The sequence below is a fragment of the Cheilinus undulatus genome, linkage group 20 (assembly GCF_018320785.1).
Source record: "Cheilinus undulatus linkage group 20, ASM1832078v1, whole genome shotgun sequence".
Classification (NCBI taxonomy): domain Eukaryota; kingdom Metazoa; phylum Chordata; class Actinopteri; order Labriformes; family Labridae; genus Cheilinus; species Cheilinus undulatus.
In genome coordinates, this window is record NC_054884.1 from 40,816,572 (window position 1) to 40,843,425 (window position 26,854).

At 41.5% G+C, this 26,854-nt stretch overlaps 2 protein-coding genes and 1 non-coding gene across 3 annotated transcripts; 2 read left to right on the top strand and 1 right to left on the bottom strand.

The window, feature by feature from the left end:
* Positions 1 to 1,948: 1,948 nt before the first annotated feature.
* LOC121528043 (protein FAM13C-like) lies at positions 1,949 to 22,499 on the bottom strand. The gene is made up of 6 exons (XM_041815149.1): positions 22,481 to 22,499; positions 22,327 to 22,403; positions 21,802 to 21,943; positions 13,168 to 14,145; positions 9,080 to 9,404; positions 1,949 to 2,096 (listed from the first exon to the last, which is right to left on the bottom strand). Exons 4-6 carry the CDS (start codon positions 13,370 to 13,372, stop codon positions 1,949 to 1,951), a joined length of 678 nt encoding a protein of 225 aa, XP_041671083.1. The 5' UTR covers positions 13,373 to 14,145; positions 21,802 to 21,943; positions 22,327 to 22,403; positions 22,481 to 22,499.
* Positions 14,942 to 16,372, top strand: LOC121528044 (E3 ubiquitin-protein ligase TRIM39-like). Its single transcript, XM_041815150.1, has one exon. The coding sequence runs from the start codon at positions 14,942 to 14,944 to the stop codon at positions 16,370 to 16,372; it is 1,431 nt and encodes a 476-aa protein (XP_041671084.1).
* A 1,479-nt stretch (positions 22,500 to 23,978) lies between the features above and the next one.
* On the top strand, positions 23,979 to 24,082 carry LOC121528980. Its single transcript, XR_005993547.1, has one exon. It is a non-coding gene; the product is annotated as a U6 spliceosomal RNA (small nuclear RNA).
* The last annotated feature ends 2,772 nt before the right edge of the window (positions 24,083 to 26,854 follow it).

Below are 26,854 nucleotides of genomic sequence, written 5' to 3' on the forward strand. Positions count from 1 at the left end.
AGAATAGAGTAGAATAGAGTAGAATAGAATAGAGTAGAATAGAGTAGAATAGAATAGAGTAGAATAGAATAGAATAGAGTAGAACAGAGTAGAATAGAGTAGAATAAAGTAGAATAGAAAAGAATAAAGTAGAATAGAATAGAATAGAATAGAGTAGAATATAATAGAGTAGAACAGAGTAGAATAAAATAGAGTAGAATAGAATAGAATAGAGTAGAACAGAATAGAATAGAATAGAGTAGAATAAAGTAGAATAGAATAGAGTAGAATAAAATAGAGTAGAATAGAATAGAATAGAGTAGAGCAGAGTAGAATAGAATAGAGTAGAATAAAGTAGAATAGAATAGAGTAGAATAAAGTAGAATAGAATACAATAGAGTAGAATAAAATAGAGTAGAATAGAATAGAGTAGAATAGAGTAGAATAGAATAGAATAGAGTAGAACAGAGTAGAATAGAATAGAATAGAGTAGAATAAAGTAGAATAGAATAGAATAGAGTAGAATAGAATAGAGTAGAATAGAATAGAGTAAAATAGAATAGAGTACATTAGAGTAGAATAGAAAAGACTAGAATAGAATAGAATAGAGTAGAATAAAGTAGAATAGAATAGAAAAGAATAGAATAGAGTAGAATAAAGTAGAATAGAATAGAATAGAGTAGAATAGAATAGAGTAGAATAGAATAGAATAGAGTAGAATAGAATAGAGTAGAATAAAGTAGAATAGAATAGAATAGAGTAGAATAAAGTAGAATAGAATAGAATAGAGTAGAATAAAATAGAGTAGAATAGAATAGAATAGAGTAGAACAGAGTAGAATAGAATAGAATAGAGTAGAATAAAGTAGAATAGAATAGAGTAGAATAAAGTAGAATAGAATAGAATAGAGTAGAATAAAATAGAGTAGAATATAATAGAGTAGAATAGAATAGAGTAGAATAGAGTAGAATAGAATAGAATAGAGTAGAATAAAGTAGAATAGAATAGAATAGCGTAGAACAGAGTAGAATAAAGTAGAATAGAATAGAATAGAGTAGAACAGAGTAGAATAGAATAGAATAGAGTAGAATAGAACAGAATAGAGTAGAATAGAGTAGAATAGAATAGAGTAGAATAGAATAGAGTAGAACAGAGTAGAATAGAGTAGAATAAAGTAGAATAGAATAGAATAGAATAGAGTAGAATAGAATAGAGTAGAACTGAGTGGAATAGAATAGAATAGAATAGAGTAGAATAGAATAGAGTAGAATAGAATAGAGTAGAATAGAATAGAATAGAGTAGAATAAAGTAGAATAGAATAGAATAGAGTAGAGTAGAATAGAACAGAGTAGAATAGAATAGAATAGAATACAATAGAATAGAGCAGAATAGAATAGAGTAGAATAGAGTAGAACAGAGTAGAATAGAATAGAATAGAGTAGAACAGAATAGAGTAGAATAGAATAGAATAGAATAGAGTAGAATAGAATAGAGTAGAATAGAATAGAGTAGAATAGAGTAGAATAGAATAGAGTAGATAGAATAGAATAGAATAGAGTAGAATAGAATAGAGTAGAATAGAATAGAGTAGAATAGAGTAGAATAGAATAGAGTAGATAGAATAGAATAGAATAGAGTAGATTAGAATAGAGTAGAATAGAATAGAATAGAATAGAATAGAGTAGAATAGAATAGAATAGAGTAGAATAGAGTAGAATAGAATAGAGTAGAATAGAGTAGAATAGAATAGAATAGAGTAGATTAGATCTATGAGGATAAATAAAGTAATAGAACTACACTGACAAAGGTCAGAGGTGAAGCTTTGCCAGCAGCAGCATGGATCAAACAGGGGTTAGTGAGAACTACGTCGTATTTAAATGGACTGCTGTGAAGAGAGAAGAGCTGTGATTGGCTGTGGGAGCTGAAAGGTGATAGGTTCTTTTAATAAAACCCTCCTGACGTCTGATCTCATCCTACCTTGTAGTTCATCTCCTGCTCGAACTGATCCTCGAAGCGGCGGACTTTCTTCTTCAGCGTCTGGATGTGTCGGCTGAGGAAAGGGATGGAGGCGGGGCATTCGTCCTCTGAGGCCTCTGACCGGTCACGACCGCGGCACCTGGACAGGTAACCAGAGGATCAGTCCGCCTGTGGATTCAGCTGTTTTTATTCTCTGAGAGGACTTTTTAAATCCTGTTGTATTTTAACAGCAAACACAGAGAGTTAACCCTTTAGTAGTCATCGAACTGTCGCAGCGCTCCAGTTTAAAGAGCATCAGGTTCATTTGATGAAAGACTCAGAGGAATATTCTGATCCGTTTACAGTTCAGACATCCAAAGAGGACTCTGATTTCAGTCTTTCTGTCAGGATGAATAATGATCGAACATGAAGGCTGTCTGCAGAGATCACACTCATTTATTAGAATAATTATCTCAACAGCTCTGCTGCCTGTTATTTCTCCTTTAACAGCCTCTAAACAACCTAGAAAGTTCTGTTTATTATGATCTTTGTTTAGTTCCCTTCACTACTTTCTCCATTTTTAAAATTTATTTTGCACATTCTTGAGCTCAGTGTTTCTCAGGTGGGGTTTAAGATAAGATGTACTTTATTGTCCCTGAGGGGAAATTTGCCTTGGGCAGTAGTGCAACGTACACAGCTCAACATACACTGACATAACACACATCAAGATTAAGAAAAAATACAGAGTCTGTAACACTATATAAAGTGCCTGAGAGCATCCAACAACATAACAGTTCATTCAATAAATACTGACAATACCAACTTCAAATATAGAGTCTGTAATACTGCATCATTACAGACTCTGTATTTGAAGTCGGTATTGTCAGTATTTATTGAATGAACTGTTATAAGGCCCAAAAAAGAGACATCAAGCTGTTCCCATTAGGCCTGGGGAATAAAGTTGATGACCTACTGATGGTTTTCCTGTGATAATGAGGACATTTCAGACAGTTTCACAAGAATCATACAGGTATCTCCATTTATTGTCTAACAAAGCATTTTTTCCAGAAGACACATCAGTGATTCCTGGAGAAATGACCAAAACGTCCCTACTGTCCTCTGACAGTGGAGCGTGTCTGTCATTGAGAACCATCAAACCACCCCCATATTTCCCCTGAGGTCCACAGTATTACTGCCAGGAGTCTTTAAAACTCACATTAAACACACACAGCGAGCAGAGCTCAGGCCTCTGCAGGCGTTCTACTCAGTCCTTCCATCTAAAATAATGCCTCCAGTTTTAAAATAAGACGACGTTGATTACAGCCTGGCTGTTCCTCTCAGTGTCATAGCTCCTATGCATTAAGGCGAAATATGAAAATAATAACCCAGCACTATAATCAAACCACATCTAAACACTTGAAATTCTGTTCCATGTGCTGTTAAACAGATAAAGATCGGATAATCATTCATTTCCATCACAACAAACTCGGTCCTGTTGTGATTTCACTTTCCAGGAAGCTTGAACCTCTCCTGGAGGAATCACACTTTAGAGCCTCCAGTCACAAAGAAATTCTGATTTACTTCATCAACATTTCACATTAAAGTGTCAAATATCAGTTTAGATGAGGAAAAAGGAAACGCCAGCTAACATGAAGGCAAAGACAGACACGCCGCCAATCATAGCTGAAAGATGCTGTGGTTATTCAGAATAAAATCAGGATTGATTTTTGGGTTTGGTACTTTTATTCAGAGGACAGTCTGCATACGTGGGGGTTCCCTCTAAACACTACTCCATCTGCATCCCAGTACCGTGGCTAGTTTATTTACCATTTCACTGGTTTACCGCTCATGCCACGGTTACCATTCTTCCTTGGTTGCGGCTATGTCACGTGTTTTGTTGCTCTGATTGGCCCGTAAAGATGAGACAGAACGTTCATCCAATCACACTCTGAGTTTTGTTCAAAGCCTCCAACCTTCCCAAACGCCGTCTATGAGAGGTTTACCAGATGAGTGTGTGAATCCATCTGATGTGTCAGGTTATCCTGCATCCCTACAATAGAATTAAAACGTCAGCTGTAGTTGAGAGTGTCGACCTGTAGAGGGCAGACACTGTGCACGTTAGTACTACCATAGGTCTAATTTGAATAACTGGGGCTAAAATGTCCAGATTCAGACAGAAAAACGTGTTTCTGAAGGTAGTGGCTGATTGAGCACTTGTTCCTACAACCTCAACCTTATAAAAACAAACTAACTTGTTCCCAGACTGTAGAATAGCTACGTTTCCATCTTCAGAGGGTCAATATTTCTCTTCTTTGAGGAAACAAATCTTATGACGAGACAAACTCAGCAGCGTAGGGATGAATATGTGAGTGTGTTTGATGAACTTCCAGCAAATAAAAACATAAACAGCAGTTATATCCACGAGTATGGTTGAGTACTCATACCATTTTAACATATGGTTATTCATCTGTGTTTATGTGTATGACTGAGCCATCATTCTGTCTGCTGTCTTTGTTAATGTGTGTGTTATCATTAATGAGGGCAGTCAGTCAGAGCTGAGGAAACAGACTGGAGACAGAAGGCTCATAAACTGGGTCACTGACACGTTTAAACCCTAGCGTCAGGCGGAGGAGCAGAAGACAAGACAAGAAGAAGAAGAAGAAGAAGACAAGGAAGACGAAAGAGAAGAAGAAGAAGAAGAAGAAGACAAGGAAGACGAAAGAGAAGAAGAAGAAGACGAAAGAGAAGAAGACAAGGAAGACGAAAGAGAAGAAGAAGAAGACGAGGAAGACGAAAGAGAAGAAGAAGAAGAAGAAGAAGAAGAAGAAGACAAGGAAGACGAAAGAGAAGAAGAAGAAGAAGATGATGAGGAAGATGAAAGAGAAGAAGAAGAAGACGAAAGAGAAGAAGAAGACAAGAAGAAGAAGAAGGGTTAGGGTTAGACGAAAGAGAAGAAGAAGAAGACGAGGAAGACAAGAAGAGGACAAGACAAGGAGAAGACGAGGAAGACCAAAGAGTAGAAGAAGAAGATGAGTAAGACGAGGAAGATGAAAGAGAAGAAGACAAGAAGAAGACAAGGAGGAAGATGAGGAAGACAAGAAAAGACAAGAAGAAGATGAGGAAAATGAAAGAGAAGAAGAAGAAGAAGAAGAAGACGACGAAGACGAAAGAGAAGAAGAAGAAGAAGAAGACGAGGAAGACGAAAGAGAAGAAGAAGAAGAAGAAGAAGAAGACGACGAAGATGAAAGAGAAGAAGAAGAAGATGAGGAAGATGAAAGAGAAGAAGAAGAAGAAGAAGACAAGGAAGACGAAAGAGAAGAAGAAGAAGAAGAAGACAAGGAAGACGAAAGAGAAGAAGAAGAAGACGAGGAAGATGAAAGAGAAGAAGAAGAAGACGAAAGAGAAGAAGAAGACAAGAAGAAGACGAGGAGGAAGATGAGGAAGACAAGAAAAGACAAGAAGAAGATGAGGAAAACGAAAGAGAAGAAGAAGAAGAAGAAGACGATGAAGACGAAGAAGACAAGGAAGACAAAAAGAGAAGAATGAGAAGAAGAAGACGAGGAAGACGAAAGAGAAGAAGAAGAAGAAGACAAGGAAGATGAAAGAGAAGAAGAAGAAGACGAAAGAGAAGAAGAAGACAAGAAGAAGAAGAAGTGTTAGGGTTAGACGAAAGAGAAGAAGAAGAAGACGAGGAAGACAAGAAGAAGACAAGACAAGGAGAAGACGAGGAAGACCAAAGAGTAGAAGAAGAAGAAGATGAGTAAGACGAGGAAGATGAAAGAGAAGAAGACAAGAAGAAGACAAGGAGGAAGATGAGGAAGACAAGAAAAGACAAGAAGAAGATGAGGAAAACGAAAGAGAAGAAGAAGAAGAAGAAGAAGAAGACAAGGAAGATGAAAGAGAAGAAGACAAGAAGAAGATGAGGAGGAAGATGAGGAAGAAAAAGAAGACAAGGAGGAAGAAGAAGACAAGAAAAGACAAGAAGAAGATGAGGAAAACGAAAGAGAAGAAGAAGAAGAAGAAGAAGAAGACAAGGAAGATGAAAGAGAAGAAGACAAGAAGAAGATGAGGAGGAAGATGAGGAAGAAAAAGAAGACAAGGAGGAAGAAGAAGACAAGAAAAGACAAGAAGAAGATGAGGAAAACGAAAGAGAAGAAGAAGAAGAAGAAGAAGAAGACAAGGAAGATGAAAGAGAAGAAGACAAGAAGAAGATGAGGAGGAAGATGAGGAAGAAAAAGAAGACAAGGAGGAAGAAGAAGACAAGAAAAGACAAGAAGAAGATGAGGAAGAAGAAGACGAGGAAGAAGATGAGGAAGAAGAAGACGAGGAAGAAGATGAGGAAGAAGAAGACGAGAAAGAAGATGAGGAAGAAGAAGGTTATATAGCAGTGTTACTCAACCCTGCTCTACCAAAGAGCCAAACTGCTGAAGAACACCTTCGCAAGTGCCACAATCTAAGAGGTGAAAAGAAGCAAAAACAGCTTGAAGTAGCAATAACAATATATAAAAGTTGGCAAAAATGGTCAAAATGCAGCAAAAATGGGGAGAAAAGTGGAAAAATTGTCAGAAAATAGCAAAAATGATGAGAAGTGACAAAAAAATGAGTTACAGGTGGCAAAAAATGAGTGAAAAGCGACTAAAATAGCACTCAATAAAAAGAACTCAATAGTGGCAAAAATGGGCAACAAATAGGAAACAAGTGGTATTTAAAGGCAAAAGGGTTAGGGTTAGGTGAAAAAAGGCAAAAAAGGTTCCCTTTTTTAAGGTTTTCTGGGGGAATAATATTTCAAACGCAGCTCACTAAAGAGGAAACGGGCTCTCCAACAGGGACCAGCAAACGCAGCTCACTAAAGAGGAAACGGGCTCTCCAACAGGGACCAGCAAACGCAGCTCACTAAAGAGGAAACGGGCTCTCCAACAGGGACCAGCTAACGCAGCTCATTGAAGAGGAAACGGGCTCTTCAACAGGGACCAGCTAACGCAGCTCATTGAAGAGGAAACGGGCTCTTCAACAGGGACCAGCTAACGCAGCTCACTAAAGAGGAAACGGTCTCTCCAACAGGGACCGGCTCAGGGGCTCACTAAAGAGGAAACGGGCTCTCCAACAGGGACCAGCTAACGCAGCTCATTGAAGAGGAAACGGGCTCTTCAACAGGGACCAGCTAACGCAGCTCATTGAAGAGGAAACGGGCTCTTCAACAGGGACCAGCTAACGCAGCTCACTAAAGAGGAAACGGTCTCTCCAACAGGGACCGGCTCAGGGGCTCACTAAAGAGGAAACGAGCTCTCAAACAGGGACCGGCTCAGGGGCTCACTAAAGAGGAAACGAGCTCTCAAACAGGGACCAGCAAACGCAGCTCACTAAAGAGGAAACGGGCTCTCCAACAGGGACCAGCAAACGCAGCTCACTAAAGAGGAAACGGGCTCTCCAACAGGGACCAGCAAACGCAGCTCACTAAAGAGGAAACGGGCTCTCCAACAGGGACCAGCAAACGCAGCTCACTAAAGAGGAAACGGGCTCTCCAACAGGGACCAGCTAACGCAGCTCATTGAAGAGGAAACGGGCTCTTCAACAGGGACCAGCTAACGCAGCTCATTGAAGAGGAAACGGGCTCTTCAACAGGGACCAGCTAACGCAGCTCACTAAAGAGGAAACGGTCTCTCCAACAGGGACCGGCTCAGGGGCTCACTAAAGAGGAAACGGGCTCTCCAACAGGGACCGGCTCAGGGGCTCACTAAAGAGGAAACGAGCTCTCAAACAGGGACCGGCTCAGGGGCTCACTAAAGAGGAAACGGGCTCTTCAACAGGGACCGGCTCAGGGGCTCATATAAGAGGAAACGGGCTCTTCAACAGGGACCAGCTCAGGGGCTCACTAAAGAGGAAACAGGCTCTCCAACAGGGACCCGCACAGGGGCTCACTTAAGAGGAAACAGGCTCTCCAACAGGGACCGGCTCAGGGGCTCACTTAAGAGGAAGCGGTCTCTCCAACAGGGACCGGCTCAGGGACTCACTTAAGAGGAAACGGGCTCTCCAACAGGGACCGGCTCAGGGGCTCACTAAAGAGGAAACGGGCTCTCCAACAGGGACCAGCAAACGCAGCTCACTAAAGAGGAAACGGGCTCTCCAACAGGGACCGGCTCAGGGGCTCACTTAAGAGGAAACGGGCTCTTCAACAGGGACCAGCTAACGCAGCTCACTAAAGAGGAAACGGTCTCTCCAACAGGGACCAGCTAATGCAGCTCTCTAAAGAGGAAATGGGCTCTCCAACAGGGACCGGCTCAGGGGCTCACTTAAGAGGAAACGGGCTCTCCAACAGGGACCAACTCAGGGGCTCACTAAAGAGGAAGCGGGCTCTCCAACAGGGACCGGCTCAGGGGCTCACTAAAGAGGAAACGGGCTCTCCAACAGGGACCAACTCAGGGGCTCACTAAAGAAGAAGCGGTCTCTCCAACAGGGACCAGCTCAGGGGCTCACTAAAGGCTCAGAGAACTGGCTCATCTGTGAAGATCACATCCAGACTCCCTTCTAACGTGTGTTTGAGTTGTCTAACCAGTACCCCACATTGTCTATTCACTAAATATCACATTACCATGTCCTTTAAAAGCATGTTTGTGACAACGTGAGGGAGAAAAGCTGTTAAAGAGGCACTGCTAGCCTCTTAGCTCGTGGCATATTGGCCCACTGTCCAACTGTTCTTAAGGAGAAACTTGGACTTCAAACCTCCTTGCAGAGTTTTGGAGAAGACTCCTACATTCACCAAAGTTTTCTGTTATTTCTTCTTAGCTAAGAACCAGATCTAAGAACACTCTGGAGAACTCGTATCCACATTTGAGTGCTGATTAGTGCAGAAACATAGAGTCACATGGGAGGATCTGTACGTCAAGCCAAGGAAGCCGCACCGTTTAAAACAGTGACTGATGGGTAATGAGAGCGTTGCAGTGTGAAGGACAGTGTTTCTCGGTGAACGGCCGGCTAAATGAAGCTGTTTGTGGTCAGAGAATTTCACAGTAACTGTGATTTAGGATCATATTTAGAGATGAATGACATTCTGTTTAAAGCTGAGCAGTTTGGAGCAGGTTTCCACCCTGTAGGTGAGAACCAGATGGTCTGGAGCTAACACACAGGTGAACAGGTGAGACTTACAGGATGTACTGCTGGCTGCAGGGCGGTGACGGCGCCGTGTCGGGGTCAGAGTTGAACCTCAGGCTGTGGGTGAGGCTGGAGCAGCGGGGGGAGGGCAGAGGGCTGGGCCCACCGGCCAACAGCTGAAGGAGAGCTCCGCCCCCTCCTCCTCCTTCTCCTCCCCCTCCCTCCCCGCCAGGGCTGATCCTCTGAGGGGAGTAGGGGGAGTGGTGAGGGCTGGGGGGCAGAGCTCCATCAGGGGTGAGGGGCTGCTGGCCTGGGTGGATGGCAGTTAATGGCTGGTGTCGGGGAGACTGCGGAGGTCTGGTCAGGACGGTTAGGAGTTCTGATGAAGACAGAGCCAGTGATAATATTTAGGTTACAGTCAAATCTGATCTACATTTATATAAATCAACAAAACTGTTCAGGTTCAGGTCAGCACACCTGTAAACATGTCACCAAAGATATCTACATACATTACACTGATAGAATAGAGACTTTAATTGTGCCAGAAATCATCAGATTTGGGCATTTATGACCCAAAAATGTCCTTGTCCTTTACCATTTGACGTTTCATAAACTGTGCATTCAATTAGAAGATTCAGTCCCAGTTTCTGACTGTTTGCTGTGTGAAATGTGGTATTAGTTTTTCTCATTTCAGGTCTTAAAAATTTCTTAAATTAGATTTTTAAAAGTGTGTAGGAACTAGGGCTGGACATTAATCCAGAATTAGATTAAATCACAATATGGTCTGCTGCAATTTTCAAATCACAAAAGGTGCAGTATTTCTTTGAAAATTGCAGCATTTGTGTGAAAATACCAGTTTTAAATTTTTTTTTTTTTGCAGTAGATGTTATGCATGACATTTCATGCAATCGTTTCTTTATAATAGTCTTGAAAAAAATCCTACCTTCTTCATTTTTGTGCCTTTTTCTTTTTAAATATAAAAATGACAAAAACCCTTTGATGCAATAATTCATATCCAATTTGCAGTACGAGTCAAAATCATCAAAATTAGACACTTTTAAAGAATTGGTCAGTTCTTGTTTAGGAATAAGAGAAAGTTCAGGAATAATCGTATATCGAATTACAATATTGGGGAAAAAAATCACAGATTATTTTCCAAAATCGTTCAACCACTAGTAGGAACCCTAATGAAAAGCAATCCCAAATAAGTGCAAAACTTGACCCAGAGGTGCCAAATAAAGTAAAACCGTCAAAGGGCCCAGTACAGACCTCTGTGGCACCCCTCGCCCCACAGCAGAGTAAAACCATCAAAGGGCCCAGTACAGACCCCTGTGGCACCCCTCGCCCAACGGCAAAGTAAAACCGTCAAAGGGCCCAGTACAGACCCCTGTGGCACCCCTCGCCCAACAGCAAAGTAAAACCGTCAAAGGGCCCAGTACAGACTCCTGTGGCACCCCTCGCCCAACAGCAAAGTAAAACCATCAAAGGGCCCAGTACAGACCCCTGTGGCACCCCTTGCCCAACAGCAAAGTAAAACCGTCAAAGGGCCCAGTACAGACCCCTGTGGCACCCCTCGCCCAACAGCAAAGTAAAACCGTCAAAGGGCCCAGTACAGACCCCTGTGGCACCCCATGCCCAACAGCACAGGACTTAGAGTACCATGTTTAAACTCTCTGACAGGTAAGATCTGAACCAATACTGAGCCAGAAAGATTCTCATATCTGTCCATGAAAATACATTTGTTTACTGTAACTTGATGAGTTTAAAACCAGGTGTGATAAGAAACTGGCTCAGACATCAGTGTTTGAAAATAATCTACACAAAAAACTAAAACTGCATGTGATGCCAACCGACAACCCAAACCTGTAAAAATCCTCTAGATATGATATGGAAGGTCTGAATAACAGCCATGTTCTGGTTTCACAATAAGCTACTCATAGTTTTACACAGTTCAAAGAAAGACATTCATTTTTTTAAAGATGGGTTTGGTTTGGATTTTTCTTTGTGTGAATCTTTCTCCATGAGTATTCCCCTGAATTTGAACCTAAAATGTGTCAGTATTTCCAGAAGCTTCTGAATTTCTGAAGCAGTCGTTATCATTTCTGTTGGGAAAATGCCCAGAAAAGACACAAAGACTGCCAAAAAAGAAAGGAGGCCACTGGATCTCAGAGGTCTGGTTTAAGGATAGAGACAGACCCTGGTTATCTCAGAGTTAAACCAACAGAGAGCAGAGATCTCTTCCTTCATGCCTCAGAGGAATAAACACTAAAGATGAAGATGATTCTGTATATTTTGGTCCATCCTCTGATATCCTGATTATGTGTCATCACCATAAACATTAAAACAGTGGCATATGTGGCTCTAATGTGTCACTCAGTGTTTGGAGGCTTCAGTCTTTCTGGTGACTCTGCTGATTTTGCACAGCATGCCACCAGCCATGCTCTGCCAGTGTGCAGCTATTTTTAGAGCAGCATGCAGGAATAAAACACTCTGCAGCACGTGAGGCACGCTCACTGACCGCCGCTACACGCCTCTGCAGCTACATATTTAAGATTCCCTCCAACGTGTCTGCTTCATGGCTGGGAGAGACTTTCTGGTTCTCCATGCTGAGAATATCACACTTAGCATGGAGGCTATTTTTATTTTGACATGATAAAAATGAACTGAATCCTAAACCTTTGAGATCATTCTCAATTTGAACCAGCTTCACCAACATGAGGATGCTGAATTACTGTGGTCAATGTTTGAATTTTGGGTCATAATTTCTCTTGTGGGACTGGTGGTGGGTCTTGATGCCTGTAGAGAACCAGTGCTCTAGTGGTCCTTTTGAGTGAGAGGTACTGACGGTTCTATTTGTTCTAAGGAAGGTTCATGTGTTTATGAGGTGGTTGTGTTTGTCCTTGAGGTATTTTAGTGAATAAACATAAATTACAGGTTTTATACTAAAGGAAAATCCCACTTTCTAAGGGAGGACCTGCCAAAATAAGGAGGGCTGTATGTCTCTTGATGGGTAACTTGGTAGGCCTGAGAGCTATGATAACATTGACAAATATGCAAAAAAAAAAGAGACTAAAAGCATAGAAAGTATGTCCAGAAAAGAAAGATTTGATAAAGATATTGATATTTGAAGCTGATATTCACAGCTGATATAGACTGATATTCACAGCTGATATAGACTGATATTTACAGCTGATATAGACTGATATTTACGGCTGATAGAGACTGATATTTACAGCTGATTTAGACTGATATTGACAGCTGATATAGACTGATATTTACAGCTGATATAGACTGATATTTACAGCTGATATAGACTGATATTTACAGCTGATATAGACTGATATTTACAGCTGATATAGACTGATATTTACAGCTGATGTAGACTGATATTTACAGCTGATGTAAACTGATATTTACAGCTGATGTAGACTGATATTTACAGCTGATGTAGACTGATATTTACAGCTGATGTAGACTGATATTTACAGCTGATGTAGACTGATATTTACAGCTGATGTAGACTGATATTTACAGCTGATGTAGACTGATATTTACAGCTGATGTAGACTGATATTTACAGCTGATATAGACTGATGTTTACAGCTGATGTAGACTGATGTTTACAGCTGATGTAGACTGATGTTTACAGCTGATGTAGACTGATATTTACAGCTGATGTAGACTGATATTTACAGCTGATGTAGACTGATATTTACAGCTGATGTAGACTGATATTTACAGCTGATTTAGACTGATATTTACAGCTGATGTAGACTGATATTTACAGCTGATGTAGACTGATATTTACAGCTGATTTAGACTGATATTTACAGCTGATATAGACTGATATTTACAGCTGATATAGACTGATATTTACGGCCAATCCATCCGTTATAAAGAGTGGCAGACATTTTCAGATATGTAGGTACCAGTAATTCACATTTACAGCTAATATCCTGGCAGTAATAAAGTGCATGTTTGGATTTTATCACCACAGAGCAGCTGGGAGCCCTAAGATGCTTCTGTTGGTATCAGATTAAACGGCATGCTGATCCTTGAGTGGTAGTTCATGTCTGGTTCATGAAAGAAGGCATGAGATGATACACAGCATGTTCATGTAACAGGACAGGTGATTTGCATACCTGGTGGGCTGTTCTCGTCTGCGGGGGCGCTGTGGCAGAGAGCCAGAGTCTTCCCTCCGAGCTCCACCAGCCCTCCAGGACTCTTCTGCTCTTTGCTGCCCAGGGCAGGAGGGCTCTCCTCGGGGGACGGACCCAGAGATTGACCCCCGTCCACCTCCAGCGCCTGGAGCTTCAGCAGAGAACTCTGCAGGCAGAAACAGAACATGCCAGAGCTGCTGATCCAGAGATTAACCTGGTCCCAGGAGGAGGCTGAACATAGACTTGTAGTACAGGAGACAGTCCCGTTACTGCCAGGTGGTGTTATGAGTCAGTGATTCCAGGTATTAGACAGATCCAAAGCCCTGAAGCAGAACATGTGAAGTCAGATTTTCTCAGTTAGGAAAGAGGAGGCTTTCTGCTCAGGAAGAAGTCAGTGCTCATCAGTAGTGAAATGAGTCAACTGACCTACTCTCCATGAATTAGTCAGATACTGTCCAGTGACATAAGCAAAGATACTGCCCACTTATCCAGCGTTTCCAGAGCACGCAGCACATGCAGGTGAAGATATCAGAGATATAAATACTCCCCCTGCGTCCTCTGATTGTCTCGTCTTTTTAAAGTAGATCCAGTGATTAGCCAGGTCCAGTTACCGTTGAATAATAATCCTCAGTGCTGGCAATAATCTCATCACATTATGTTCTTCTGTTCATGATGTCACAGTCCAGGAAATAGCCGGCTCCGGTGTGCCCGAGCTCAGCGGTGAGCGAGGAGCTGCAGGGTTTTGAATTTTCATCCTCTCACTCTGCACGTTCTCTGACGATGATGATGCTGATGATGATGCTGATGCTGCGTCGGTATCCTCCCTCTCTCTCTCACCCATTCTTCTTCTGCCTTGTTCGCCCCCCCTAGCTGGATTACTCATCCTCCGGCTCGTGAGGGGGAGGAGGAGGGAGGATGGAGTGATGGGGGGGGTGATGCTTGCTCGTCCGACTCCCTCTGCTGAAACAGAGAGAGAGAGAGAGCCTTTTAGGAAACAGGAGGAAGCCTCTCTCTTTTCATCATGAGGTTTTTCCCGCATCAGTGGGGGATGGGCTCGTCGCTGACATCACTGTGGCTGTTTGTGTGTGTTCAGGTCTCATTCATAAAAAGTGAGGAGGAGGAGGAGGAGGAGTTTTAACCCCTTATCATCCAGTTTCCTCTCTTATTCAACCTTAAATGTTATACAGTCTATGTCACTGGAATGCCGAAGCGTCAGCCTCCACTTCATGTGCACATTTGTGAACCATTAAAGATATAAGCAGCATGATATCAACAGATAGTAATCCCAGAAGTTACACATCAGTAAGGACAGATTTAAACATTTCTGCTGATTTATCCTGTTAACATCAGATACAACAAAACAAGATGACTGTAAATAACCTACAGTGCAAGAAGAAAAATGAGACTGCTATCTGTGTACCTGCAAAGAAGCCCCGCCTCCACCCTGTTTAACCGGTTTACGTTTTTATGACATAGCTGGGACACAAGGAATCAGGCAGACACCTCACTCAGAAGAGACACACACGCCGACAGAGAGCTACAAAGACAAACCAGCTCAACTTCCACTAAGAGAGGACAGCAGGGGGGAGTACTGGGAGCACTGGTTCTACTGGGATATGTCTACGTTAACCAGGTACTGAATCCATGAACTAAATTGTAGCTTTGTAGAGCTCAGAGTCAAAGTCAAAGGAACTTTCAGGGACAGGGAGTGGCTTTGTTTTAGTCTGCAGCATCTCCAGCTTCACTCTGAGACTAAATGGCGTCCCAGTTAGAGGACGATCTCAGCTGCCCAGTCTGCCTGGACTTCTTCAAAGATCCCGTCATCCTATCCTGCTGCCACAGCTTCTGTAGAGTGTGTGTGGAGAAGAGCTGGAAGGAGAAGGAGGACAAGGAGTGTCCTCTCTGTAAGAGGAGACAGTCAAACAATTTAAGGCCTAACTTTGCTTTAAAGAATCTGTGTGAGACTTTTCTGCAGGAGAGAGACCAGAGAGGTTCAGAGGATCTCTGCAGTCTGCACCATGAAAAACTCAAACTCTTCTGTCTGGACCATCAGGAGCTGGTGTGTCTTGTCTGCAGCATCTCAAAAAACCATGCTCAACACACGATCAGACCGATCAATGAAGCTGCAGAAGAACACAAGAAGAGCCTTGAGGAAACTCTGCAGCCCTTAAAGAAGAAGTTAAAGGCTCTTAAAGACGTTAAAGTAAAGTTTGATCTAACAGAAGCTCACATCCAGGCCCAGGCCCGACACACAGAGAGGCAGATTAAGGAGCAGCTTAAGAAGCTTCATCAGTTTCTAGCAGAGGAAGAGGAGGCCAGGCTGCGTGCACTGAGGGAGGAAGAGGAGCAGAAGAGACAGAGGATGAAGGAGCAGATGGAGGCTCTGAGAGTACAGATAGCAGATCTTTCACAGACAGTCAGAGCCACAGAGGACCAGCTGATGGACCAAGACGTCTCCTTCCTGAGAAACTACAAGACTGCAGTGGAGAGAGTCCAGCAGCGCCCCCTGCTGGAGGATCCACAGCTGCCCTCAGGAGCTCTGATAGACCAGGCCAAACACCTAGGCAACCTGGGCTTCAACATCTGGACCAAGATGAAGGACGTGGTCTCCTACACACCTGTGATTCTAGACCCAAACACCGCTTATCCAGACCTCATTGTGTCTGATGATCTGACCAGCCTGGGACCAGCAGAAGACGTGCAGCAGCTTCCTGATAATCCAGAGAGGTTTGATTATTACTATGCTGTCCTGGGCTCTGAGGGCTTTAACTCAGGGACTCACAGCTGGGACATCCAGGTTGGAGACAGTCCACGTTGGTTACTGGGGGTTTCAGAAGAGTCTTTGAGGAAAGGAGACACATCTGGATTATGGGCAGAAGAGTCCATGAGGAAGGAAGACATGTGGTCTGGATTATGGGCAGTATGGTTCATTTGTGGTAAATACATAGCATTCTCACCACAACATTCAAGAGAAGCTCTCTCAGTAGAGAATCAGCCAGAGAGGATCCGGGTCAGTCTGGACTGGGACAGAGGAGAGCTGTCGTTCTCTGATCCTGATACTAACACACTCTTACACTCCTTCACACACACTTTCACTGAGAGAGTGTTTCCATTTGTTGACACTCTGGCTAACATCCCACTGAAGATTTTACCGAAGAACTTCTCTGTGACTGTGGAACGAAACTAAGGTCACGTTTGTACGACAATGACAGAAGAAAATAGTGACCTTCTGTTGAATTTTAGTCTGTTTAAAATGTACAGGTCTTAAAAACAGGATCTAGTGTGTCAACGTTTCAACCCACACCGTCTATGTCATCAACTACCACTATGCAGTTTCTTTAAATAAGGAGAGTAGGGATAGGCCGATTATCGGTCTGTCTCTGATGGAGAGTTCTTGTACATGTCCATTATGGTTCCAGATAGTCTTGCTAAGAGCAGGCCAACATCAACCCTCTCTGAATGGACTAAATGGTGCTAGATTGGAAACCAGTGGTAATGTGGTTTAAAGTTGCACACTGCATTTTGTGCTACAAAGAATTAGGGTGAGCGTACCCATGAAGCCCAGGCACCATATAAGCCCACCTGCAACTTTGAAGTCAATTTAGAAAAAAAGAGGAGCCTGTCTAATGTTATACATCATTTTGTCCAATCACACAATTTCTTAATTATATGTCAGTTTTTGTTTGACACCAATCACATTTGTGGATACTGAATAAGGCCCGCCTACATTCGTGCAGTCTCAAGGAGGCTCAGATAAAGTCGCCTCTAAACTTTGGTGTTTTGGGACCCCTCAGAAAAAACCTCTTTTCAACTATTTTCAGCCACTGACTTGGTAAATACATTCATATTATGTAATCTGAGAGATTATTGATTTGTTTTTTGTGTATAAACTAGTAGTTTTTTGTCATTTCTTACTATTTAGTTTCATGTGATGAGTCATGCTAGCTAGCGTAGCGAGCTAATCACTAGTCAGTACATGTAGCCCTACTGATAGATACACTGCTGAAGGATTAAACAGGATAAATACACAAACCAAATGTTTTCTGATTCATTTTACATTAATCTTCAAATTAAGACACATAAAAGGGTTTGGGTGGGTGAAATATTTTCAAAAAAATGTCTTTTTTCCGAGGTGGGCTTAAATGGTACAGTGACCCAAAAAACAGCTAGCGTAAGCTAACTTTGAACAAGAACTCCTCGATAATTCAGAAAGTCTGGCAAAAGAGGGACAACTATGATGAGACTAAAGGCATTTCTTTATACATTTGTTTCATTTTGGTGAGAAAATATCTTTATTTCTCTGGTAGTCACTGTAGAACCATTTAAGCCATCTTATGTGTTTCAATAGGAAATATGACATTTTTGACAGCTTTTCACTGTAATCCTGTGTTGGATGTTGTTATACTAACTTCATTAACACGAGTACATCACAGATCACACACTGCCCAGAAGAATTGTTATGTCAGTTAATTTTACAGAATAATTTGTTTACAGTGAGAAAAATGCCAACAAAAAGGAAGAATTACAGCAACTGTCCTAAAATCATCTTTGATACAAGCCAAACATTAAATCCAAGTTCAATAAGATATTGTTCATGCACTGAAATGTCATTTAATGCTTTTAAAAACAAATATTTTTTTAATTTTGTCAATATAAAATAAAATGTTCAATGAAATATTAAATACTGAAGCCAATAGAAATTAGTTTTAGGCCTACTTAGTCATGTTTGTGGTGGTCCATTTTCACAAGCCAAACATGAAATCCAAGTTAAAAAAATCAATTTTGTTTAACATGTAAAACATGTTACTGAATGAATATGTGTTTACTACCTGAAAAATATAATACATTTTTACATTTCTGTCAATAAATGTGGTTGTGGGCTTATTTGGAACACACGTGGGCTTAAATGGTACTAAGGTACCAATTAAGCCCATGCCAGACTTTTGACTTTATTCATAAAATGTCTTTAATTTGTTCTTTAAAATATGCATCAGTAAATAAATGTACTTTCAAATGAGAGATTAATCCTTCATTTTAACAAATGATCATGTTTATAAACCATCTTAGTATCTATGAAAAATACATGAACTTAGATTTTGGTGGGCTTAATGGGTACCCTTAACCCTAACCCTAACCCTACCTTAAAGAGCCAGAATATCTAAAACCTGTTTCCTCCATTGATGAGTTGGTAAAAGAAGAGCTCTGGTGTTTGGTCTGAAACTAGAGTGAAGAGGTCAGATATCAGACCGCTGTTGTGTTCCTACTGACCACTCTGTGACAGCAGAGCTAACCTACGGCCCTATGAAATCCATTTCAGTTTTTTTTACAAATTCCGTTTTTTAACCTTTCCACTCATTTTACCATAAAAGAGTGTCTTGTTTATGTAAATGAATCAAATATTCACTAATTAAATAGAAATAAACTTAAATTCATTGAAAAAGGGCCACAGTTGGCCCAGGAGCTGTTGTTTGGACAACCCTGATATAAAATAACTCTAACCAGTGTAACAGATATTACCAACACTTTCAGACACATCCAGGCATATAATCACATCCTCACTGATGTTTATGTGGAGATGAAGAAACCCTTCTGTCCTCTCAGTGATAGTAGCTTAATAAGAAGGTCACATTAAAGTTCAAAGGTTTAAAGGGATACTTCAACATTTCAGCAAATTCGCCCATTGCCATAATTCCTATAGTCTTAGTAATAGTTTGTTACCTTCAGTTGTCGGTGCAAGCTGTTTTTAGATCGGCGCCACGGAGTTCAGACCTGCTGTGCCAACTCGATGTAAGCAGACGGTATTCCGGCTTTCCCTCATCAATCTCATCAAATACACAATCCAACAACTCCAACGCTCTCATGGACACGTTGTGACCAGCTGTCATCTCTGTCTCAGAGACCATCCAGCATCATGAAGTGCTTTAATGCCGACTCTTTCATTGTCAGTCAGCTCTCCACGTTTTACCACTTGAACAGGAATGAGGAATTTCAAACTGAATTCACCCAAATGTGAGCCGGCTCACTGGGCTTCTCTGAGAAGTCAGAAATGAATCAAGCATAACATTCAACCACTAAAACTCATTTTTCTCTTCAGGAATGACAGTAAATAACTATAATCTGACACATTAATCAGAAATATTAATGTGCTTTACTATTTTTTCATTTTTTTTTATAAATCAGTAAATGTGAAAATTCATGGATAACAATAATAATTCTATTTTAGCATTAAAAATATCATTTGGGTTAAAGAGCTTCTACATATTGGTGTATTAACCATTGCAGAAACATCAAAATGATGTTTGTAATTACCAATGCTGTTAATTTAGGGCAGCTGTGGCAGAAACCTGACTGTGGTTAGGGTTAGGGTGGTCTAAGACATTTGTTTAGAGCTGGACGTCGGAGGATTTAACGAGACTATTGTTAGTTTTCGCCTCAGGGACGTCGTGAGGCCGTTTTGGGGGGCTGAGGCCAGCCTCAAATGTTCATCAGCCCCCCAACGATAATTACAGTAAAACAGCGACCAAATGAATGCACACCGTTAAGTTACTCTCTGCTTAACACTCGGCCCATGGCTCTCCAGTCACCCGTGGCTCTTTGGTGCCAAGTCTGAATAAAAACTTTTTACTTTAAATCTGTGTATTATTATCGTCTGTGTGTGACAGAGGAGTGTGTGTAAGAGAGCAGAGGAAGTCCGCTGGTGCTGCGTCTCCTCAGGTAGCTCATTCATTCAGGAGTGCTGTTTCATGTTCAACCTTCTTCTGCCCTCGCTTAACAAGTTTCTTCAGTCACTTCCTGTCCACGCTCTCCCACCCTCATATTTCATGACGATCGCTGCGATACGCGTCGTCGGTCATCAGCGACCCTCACACACACGGATCACATGTGGAGATAACCTGATGTTTTATTTGATCCTTCATGTGCTGCTGATAATAAAAACTGTCAAAAGAGCAGAAACATTAAACCACAGCTCCAGAAGGAGGCGGGGTGGAACAGTGTGTCTGAGAGAGCTGCAGGAGTGAGGCAGGGCTGGGTTCAGTCATTGTAAGGCCCAGGGCAAAGACCACAAGGAGGCCCCGCCCCCTTTCAGCTTAAAGCATCAACACTGAGAGGAAAAAACTGAGAGCATTACATGTCCTAATGTGAGAGAAAAATACCCAGTTAGCCAACCACCATTCATCAGCTCTTTGAAAAACATCTCACAGCTCAAACTGACATTTTACCACATCATAGACCAGCTGGAACTAAAAATATATGATGATATTATTATACTGAAAAATACAGTACATGCTTATAATACATGGCCTAGGGTTAACCCTAACCCTGACCCTAGCCTTTTCAGCCTGTGACCCCCTAAATAAAGGTGCCAGAGACCAGGCACACCCAAAACAAGGCGGTGAAATTGGATTTTAAAAGTAGCAGAAACGGGTAGGAATGGCCAGAAATGTGATGAAAGTGGTAAATGTAACAAAAAAAAAGGGTTAAAGTTGCAACAACATTCATATTAAGTAAAGGGGGATTTAAAAGTGGCTGAAATGGCCTTAAAGGAGCAAAGAAAGGTGGAAATTTGGTGAAATGGGATGAAAAATTGATATAAACTGGCAAAAAAGGATTTGCTGAGGCAGAAATTGGAAGAAATTGGTTAAAGTGGCAAAAATGGGCGTATTAAATTGAGAAATGTGGCTTATAAAGTGGTAAAGAGGGGTCAATAGTGGCAAAAATGGTGCAACAGAGCCAACAATAGGCAGAGAGTGTTCAGATTTATTTAGAAGTGGCAAAAACAGGCAGAAAAAGTGGTTTAAAAGGGTTAAAATGGACAGAAAATGGATTCTTAAATGGCAAAAAATTGTTAATATTTGGCAAAATAGGTTTAAAGTGGCAACGGTGTTATTCAAAAAGTATTCTCAGTTTTTTAAGGCATCTGGAGACCCTATCTCAGTGTCTCACGACCCCCAATGGGGTCCCGACCCCAACATTGAGAACCCCTAGTCTAAACATTCTAGACATTTTATTTGGCCTGTTGTATCCCATTAAATAACAGAATAATCCAACAGTTCACTGATTCATTTATTTCATGGATCTTCCTTACATCCCCGGTTTGTGGCTCTCGCTAAAGTACGGAGTCTAGGGGCTCTGACGGCTAATGCCCAGTCCACTCTGGTAGCCAGTCTGGACCTGGGAACAACCAATGAAGGGGCTCTCAGGGATCTTAAACCAGGATTTTGGGTATAGGGAGTTAAGAGCTCAGTGATGTAGGGAGGGGCCAGGTAGTGTTGTGATTTAAATCTTAATAAAAGGATTTTATAATCCAGAGAAGGATAAACCGTTTATGTGGACTCTGCTGTTGGACTAGAAGTCAGGGGAGTGAAACTCTGATGAGGGAAATAAGCACAGCCAGCTCTGTTTGCAGTGCTGTTTATCCAACAGGACTACAATGTGTGATCCACTTTATTTGACTGACCTGACCTTAAGTTCTCACCAGAACAACCGAGGAGAGCAGTGAACGAGAGTGAAGGAAGGAGAGGCAGGCCTGCCCTGACCCAGGAACAACATGTAGCACAAACCTGCATGATGGCATCAGAAGGACTGGTTACTTAAAAACAATGAATGGGTTTATACCTGTGTGTGCTCTGCATACATCCAGGGTTTAAGGTCAAAGGTCAGCTGTCAAAAAGGAAGTTCGTCTCAGACTCCCTCTTCAATCATCCACAAAGCTCCACGCTCTGTCCTGGGCCATGCTGTCTGTACATCAGCTCGGTTTCTGGAGATTAAAAGAAAGATAAATGAATAAACAAACAGCTGTATGCCCTGGCACTCTAAAATGGCCAGCTCTGCCTGCAGTTCTCTCTAAAACCTCCTGTTGGCAGCCTGTACTGTAGAAATGCACATTTAAGACCTTTGTTAAATGTCTAGCTGTAAATACAGACATATTCATAAAGGCAGATTATCATTACGTCCATCTAAAAGCAGTTTAGCTGCTGTGATAGAGCTACATAGAGCTGAGGTACCTGTATTACTAGTACAGTGGATAGCTAATAGAAGAGAACACAGCTATAACTCAGATAAACCTATAAGGTAAATTAGCATTAGTCTGATAGCTACTGTACTGTGCTGGCTTATATCAAACACGCCAACGTTACTCACCTTTGGCTGAACTTAACTCCACATATTTTCATTCTCCAGTAGCCTGACACTGTCAGGAGTTTCTGCTGCAGACAAAACTACGTTTTGATAATTATTGAATACATAAAACGCGTCTTCTCGTAGACGTAATCAATTATTTAAGTAGAGAACTCACTTTACTACTGCGTGAACGGGAACCACCATACTGCCACGTTCAGTTACAGCTACTACTGTCTGATTTATGATCATCAACGACCTGCTGGCTTTGACTGTTTCTCTTTCAAGACAACCTGCTCTCAATTTAAGACGATTTAAGTAAACACTCACCAGAAAACAAAAATACATCGACGTGTGCCGTCATAACTGTAATATTATGAGGCAAAAATCACACCGTTTGGTTTCACTGTGTGGTGGTGCCAATAATGACTGATGCGTACCTGAAGGCAGCGTGAGGAAAGGCGGGAGGCGCGCGCTGGTTCTCCTCTCTTCGTCTGGAGAAACGATGATGAATCCTGATGTTTGAATTAGCAAAAACAAGTACAGCTGTAAGTTCATGTCACTTTTTAAGTCCTTCTGATTATTTTTAAACCCGCAGCTATCAAAGGCAGCAGAATATTTGTTCTCTAAAACAGTTTTAGGGTGTAATTTTGATGCACAGCGATTCCTGTTCTAACGGTCAGACACTGACATCTAGTGGAACTACAAGAGGCTTTCACTTCCTGTTTTAGGACTACAAAAACGTCTGTGTGACGCTCTGTTGTACATGATGTGGACTTCAAAAATGAGCAAAATCTCTGCTGTCCTTAAATATTTGACCGTAAAATAAGGGGAAAATAATCAAACTGAAGGGCTGATTCATAGATTTTTGTTTTTGCACAAGTTTTTAACTTTTAATGTATTTTATGCTTTAAATACTCCAAAGCAACTTTGTTTTTTGCATTTTAAAATCTGTGATTCACTCTTAATAATTTACCTTTCTGCTTGTGGGGTTAGAAAATTAGTGACTCATTTATTTATAACTTATCGGCTAACAAAACTTGGAACTTAGCTTTAACTTTATGTTCTAAAAAAAGTTTGAGAAAATGATGAGACATGCGTAGGATTTCTGTTCTCATTCAGATCCATTTAATGCCATTATTTGAATATTAGGCTGTAAAGGAAAGTAAGAAACTATGGATATCTACACAAATGATGGACGATGAGGTGACACCTGTAAGGATGGAACCAGCTGTGCTCACTTGTTGAAGGAGCTTTAGTCCTCATGTAGTCCAGTCCAAGTCCAGTTGTTTGACTATGTTTTGGTCTGTTTTTGTCCCTTTTCTCATTCCTGATCAGGAGAATGAAGACAGGAGGAAAGCACATGCTCAGTCTGACAGCAGGACTGACCCACTAAGGGGAGGAAGAGGAGGAAGAGGAGGAGGAACAATGGTTCAGCATGCAACGCAAGCTGAGCCGGAAAAGAAATCCCACAATCCCTTTCAGCTTGCACACTTTTCACTGGAACCCACAACCAGAACCAGAACCTGGACCAGAAGAAGAGAGGTTAAATAGTGTAAAACATCCCTAAAGCTTTAGTTTGATGTATTTGTTTGTATTTATGAGGCTCAACCACGACTGAAATGCTCACTGTGTCGGATGGCTTCAATGTAAAGCATGATGCTGCCGTGGTGTGTGTCACTGACTGTGACGCATGATAAACTGGGAATGATACAGAGAAGATCAGCATGGCCCCTGGCGCAAGGATGACACGCATGATCGTGGAGCGTTCTCATTTTAGTAATATCTTTGAGTTTTACCGTTTATTCCTAATGCCTTCTGCTGTTTGAGAGTTTTGTTGAAACAGCGCCCCCATCTGCGCCGCATGTAATTCAGGCAGAGGGCGGTACTGCAGCATTTGAATTCTCAGGTTTCCTGCTGTGATAGAACAGGTTTTAAAGATGAAGAAAGTCAGGAAGAAGGGTGGAGGAAAAGGCGCCAAAAACGGAGAAACGTGCTCTGTAGGAAGCAATATGTGCTAAAATGGAGACTACATGGATGTTAGTCTGCCCTTCATTTCTGTTTAAATTACGTAGAAAAAGAACATGGCGGTGTGCGGGAAGAAGCGAGACGAACGTCTGGATTAAAGTAAAAAATACACGAGCTGCTGCTCTTTGATAGATTTAATGTTAGCCGAATTATCAGGAAGAACCTCGGAGATCCATGGACCCTGATAAATCTTCAATTTTCTTCTTTTTAGTTTATAAATCGCGTTTCCTTTAAATGCTGCCGTTTCCCTAAGGACGCACCTGTTTGAAAAGGGGCTCGACTCCTCAGTGGACGCGCCACGCGCGCGCCCTGAGCGGGAAATACAAGAAGAACTTCCGGGAGGATCCTTCAAAATAAAGCTTATCGTTCTTTTTACCAAACTAAACGTAGATTTGATAAAAATGCCAAATAAATTTTACTAACATGTTTAAAACTGATTGAGATTTTGGATTAATGTGTTCCTGAACACGTGAACATGTTTTATAAAACTGGATTATTGCCAGCGTCTTTTCATGCAACTTTTAAGCTTCGAGCTCCATGTCAGTGATGTTTGGTGGATTAATCAGCACAGTTACATTTAATAATAGCAGATTATCCACCGTATTCCTCTGGGCTTTACTGTAGATATTACTGTGTTTGGAATCTAATGTAGAGTAAATGTAGTAGAAAAATCCTGGTCTGTTATAAAGCTCATCTGTGGTAACTTTATTTATACTGAGCTTCAACAATAACCACAAAGCAAAGCAACCAAACATGGATTTTATTCAGGCTGTGGTAAATCCAGCTTTTAAAAATGTGAACTTCTTAAACAGAACTACCGTTTAATTCATGATGTTATCAACGGTGAAGGCACAAACGTCAGACTGCCAGAACGATGAAGAGCAGAGACTCAGCTTTACTGGAAAAGAATTAAATAATTATGAAAACAGATTTTTTTTAAAGAATGAGTGAGAAGTAGCCAAAATGGGTTAAATGAATAAAAATCATGACTAAATCAAACCTTTATTTTACAACTTTTATTTTTCAAACAGATCGATATGCTTTGGCAAAATGTTTTTTAACAGTCATGCCCATAAAGCTTTTAGAACTGATGGAGCAGGAAACGTTTCATTAGCTACCATGGCAACCACTGTTAATAATAATGATAATAATAATAATAATAATAATAATCAACAAACGGCAGGCACATTATAGAGCACTATATTCCTGGTATATACAAATACATCGGTGACAAGCTTCATGACACAAACTCAGAATCACAAAATATCATAAACACAAACAAATAAATCTCCTTCTGGTCCAAACACCTTTTTAAAGTACGTCATGTTAATGTTTTGACTGCAGGCAGTTTTTCCAGAGCTTGTGAAGTAAACGGACTTTCCTCTGGATTAAATTAAACAAAGTGACTTTCAGCCTGTTGATGTGATTTTTTCTCTTCACTGAGGTGAAAACACGTCATCCTAGGATTTTCATGCAGAGCTCACAAAGTCACATCAGCACTCTGTTTACAAAAATATCACAATAAATTCAGAGCACTATCACAAAGTCTTCATACCAAACGATGACCATCAGCCGCTTTTACCAAAGGCCACAAAATAGAAATACAAAACAAACAAATCTATCCTTTTGAGTTTTCTTCTTTAACATGGAAGAATATGAACTTTGAAGACTGCACGTGTTCTTTCAGGAACATTTGCTGTGGAGTTCATGTCAGAACCAGTGGTAATGATGTGTGTATGGAGGGTTTCTCTTCTGTTCAGCTGGAGAGCACAGATGTCTTTAAACCTGTCTCCTGGTCGTGTCGCTTCTCTGCAGAGCTGTGAACGCTGGAACACCTGAACATCTAACACAGAGCAGGAGTTTTGTTGTTACATCTGCAGGAGGACACTGTTCATTGGCAGTTATTAGGTTGACAAGTGTCTCACACGTTCATCTATCCAGGGGTTAGTGGTTTTGTAGATTGACTACAAAGGGAGTGGTCAGATCTGCAGTGCGTTGGAGTGCAGGTGGAGTATGTGGAATTTGGAGGTCAGTTGTAGTTTAGGCGTGGTTCCAGACCGTCATGAGAGTCAGTCATGGAGCTGACCCAGAAGGCCAAGCTTTAAACCCACCAGTCCACCTCTGTTCCAGCCCCGACCTAGAGCCATGAGTTTGGGAAATGTCCAAAAGAATGAGATGACGGGGACAGATCTGATGTGGTCCAGGCATCTGATCAGGAAGCCTCCTGGTCGCCTCACCGTGGAGGTCTTCCAGGCCCGTCCAGCTGGGAGGACCCTGAGGTAGACCCAGAACTCACTGGAGGGATTACATACTCCATCTGGCCAAGGAAACCCTCAGAATCGCCCTAGGACAGGGGTGTCAAACTCAGTCACAGCAGGGGCCGGATTCTAGATTTAGGTCCAACCTGAGGGCCTACCAGGGTCCACATTTAACCAGAAACTGTCGACATGATTCTCACCACTAATGAAACACGGAAAAACATAAAACAATATATGAAACAAATTTCTGAGTTTAAACAGAAACA